Source organism: Sinocyclocheilus anshuiensis, unplaced genomic scaffold (assembly GCF_001515605.1).
Source record: "Sinocyclocheilus anshuiensis isolate Anshui unplaced genomic scaffold, SAMN03320099.WGS_v1.1 scaffold1685, whole genome shotgun sequence".
NCBI classification, from domain to species: domain Eukaryota; kingdom Metazoa; phylum Chordata; class Actinopteri; order Cypriniformes; family Cyprinidae; genus Sinocyclocheilus; species Sinocyclocheilus anshuiensis.
Genome location: NW_015540951.1, coordinates 26,496 through 29,582, shown reverse-complemented (window position 1 = coordinate 29,582; position 3,087 = coordinate 26,496). Strand labels below are relative to the sequence as shown.

The 3,087-nt window shown below is 37.1% G+C and overlaps 1 protein-coding gene across 1 annotated transcript; it reads right to left on the bottom strand.

Moving 5' to 3' along the window:
• Positions 1-251: 251 nt before the first annotated feature.
• On the bottom strand, positions 252-962 carry LOC107689943 (uncharacterized). The gene has a single exon (XM_016488130.1). It carries the CDS (start codon positions 960-962, stop codon positions 252-254), a length of 711 nt encoding a protein of 236 aa, XP_016343616.1.
• Positions 963-3,087: the final 2,125 nt, after the last annotated feature.

Genomic DNA, 3,087 nt, shown 5'->3' with positions numbered 1-3,087 from the left:
ATATACTGTATAAAGTCAACCTCTGGATAAAAATAAGAAACTAAAACTCAGGTTAAGCCGAGATCAGCACCTTTAAAAAAATATATATATATTAACAAGGATAACTGATCAATAACCTTTCAATTGGAAGTTTTCCCCTTGAAAGCAAATTAGCATCAAGAGTAACGTATAGTTTCTGTTGGCCACTTTCACTAGTAAAATGAAATGACTAACCTAAATTTTCAAGTGGGCCACAACATGCTTGGTTTCTTTTACAGTTCCACGCCGTCAATAAAACCTCGGCCTCCAGCTAAGTATGCCGATTTACCCTCTTCTCGTGCCTTTTTAATCAAAGGCCATAATTTCTGCCTGGAATCTCTGTCCTCCTTCGTTAAATCTTCGGTGAAACGCAAGCCATGATCTCGAAGAAACGGGCTGTTTTTCGCAGCTTTCCACACGGCTTCCCTGTATCTCCTCACAGCGAAGCGAACGATGACAGCTCGAGGCCTTGACTCATTCAAACGCTTGGATCCCAAACGGTGCGCTACATCAATCACAGCTGGCAACTGCTCTCTTTCTTGCGGTAACACTTCTTGACAAATACGAATCACCTCCTCGCGAACATTCTCCTTCACCGCTTCTGGGATGCCGTGCACTTTCATGTTCCATCTCCTGCTGTAACGCTCCATGTCTACCACACGATTCATGCAGGTCAGAGTAGATTGTTCACTTATCTCTACACGTCTTTCAATGAAGCCCAACTTTTCTTTTAAGTCCTTAATTTCTCCTCGTGTAGCTTTAACCATCTCTTCTAGCGCATCGCTTCTTGTATTGATGAGATGAGCCAATTTAGCAACAATCTCATCAGACCTTAAGTTGTCTGCACTAAACTGGGAAAGCGTAGGTTTCTTGGCGATTGGAGGCTTACTGGGTGTTAAGGGAAGTGGAGGAAATTCTTCTTCGTTTTCCAGATCATGAATCATCCCATCTTCATAATCATGATCAGTGTTAGCCACCCTGCCATCACTGTTCGCTGCTTTGCTAACAGCACTTGGTCATTTTTGTGCAGATTTAGGCATTTTGCATTAACGTAATAATGTAAAAGATATGACAAAATACTCTACAGTTTTGCTCAATGTGAAAGATCTTTCAGAAGACTAAATTATCCTAATTAACTGAGTTTGATGCTGAGAGCTCGAATGTTCCGTCCGTTCACAGCGCCATCTTGGCCACCCCCCCGAAAGTCGATTGATTCCTTTTGCGCGCGCAGCAGCCCTACTACGTGCTTAGAGGAGAATGTATCCGTGCGCCAGGGTGGGAATTCCTTCAGTTCGAATATTTAAATAATTTAAATATTTTATCTTCCTTTTTGTAATTTAAATATCAGCGTATTATTATATTATTATATCACATTATGAAACGATACTGGGAATAAATTAGTAATAAAACACTAAACTGAGCAGAACTACTTTGATAAGCGGAAGAAGATGTGGCCAGTCAGTGACAGTATGGAAATATGATTATTTTACTCGAATTGATTCTTTCAGGTAGGACGTTTCAACAAACCGGTTCAAAAACTTATTCACCACTGATTCACCTGCTCTTTTATGCAAACACGCAATGACCTACATATACAAAATGTTTTATCAATATTATATAAAAAAAATTATAAAAAAAAAAAAACTTGTTTTAATCAACATATCAATTTCATAAACCATGAAAAGACATTAAGAAGCTGACATTTCACCCCTCATTTAAAGGATTAGTTCACCCAAAAATGAAAATTAGCCCATAAATTAGTCACCCTCAAGGCATCCTAGGTGTATATGACTTTCTTCTTTCAGACGAATCCAGTTGGAGTTATTCAAATATTAAAAAAATTGTCTTTGATATTTCAAGCTGTTTAATGGCAGTCAGCGGGTGTTGCAGTGCATCAGTCCAAAATAAGTGAAATAAAAAGCGCCCATCCATAATAAAAAGTGTCTCACACGGCTCCGGGGGGTGAACAAAGTCCTCCTGTAGCGAATCGATGTGTTTTTGTAAGAAAAAAAAACATATTTAAAACATGATAATCAATTTAATCTAGCTCGTGCTCACTGTACACGGAAGCAGCTCCGGGCGGATGACGTAAGATATATATGTATATATATATATATTCTTTTTTAATAAATCTGCAAAAATGTCAACGATTCTGTGTTTTTCTGTCAATATGGGGTGCTGTGTGTATGTTAATGAGGAAAAAAAATTAACTTATATGATTTTAGCAAATGGCTACAATATAACAAAGAGTGAAAAATTGAAGGGGGTCTGAATACTTTCCGTACCCACTGTATATAGCGCACTGATAAATTGGTGTGTGTTATGTGAAAAAACATTTTTTGGAAGGGGGGGGTGTTATGCACATTGACATGTTTTTCATGTGATTTTACACTGGATATGTAAATATACAGTCTATTTCGGTATTTTTACCATTTTTAACTGCATTTCAAAAATACATGAAAAAACTGTGAAATAAAACAGTAAAATTCCGTAAAATAACAGTTTTTAACAGTGTTATAGCTGTCATACAGACAGTAATCACACGCTGATGTGCGGTCATACAGATGGTAATCATGCAGATACAGCAACATTCCCCACAAAACACACACACATATATGAAAAATGTTGAAGAAAAAAAATAAAAAATAATTATTTGTGCAAAAAGCCGATTGCTAAGCTATGCCCCTATCAGATGACAGGTGCGTCACAGCGTGCGTCATGAGCCGTCACAAGAGAGCGCCAGAATTAAAATAAACAATATGTAATATCTCATGTTTTTGTAGCATTGAATTAATAAAGCATAAAAAAAGTACTGTTTCAAATAAACAATATTCCGCGTATCTTTGACTTTTTTTTTTAGTGGATGGTCTCATTCTGTTTGTGACACTGTATGCTACAAAACCATGTTGCTTTTTACTACCAAGATGCAGTTTTTTGAGAGTAAGTTATTCCATAACGGATACAAACAATAACTGTCCCGAAGAAATGAGACGTAAACAAAGGAATTACCATCCATATTACAACGTTATTGCTTCGTTGGACTAAAAGTGCTCTATGGGATGTTGTTCA

What these genes read in the sequence shown, in the direction of transcription:
- LOC107689943 (XM_016488130.1), bottom strand. Translation starts at nt 962, where the DNA reads ATGATTCATGATCTGGAAAACGAAGAAGAATTTCCTCCACTTCCCTTA.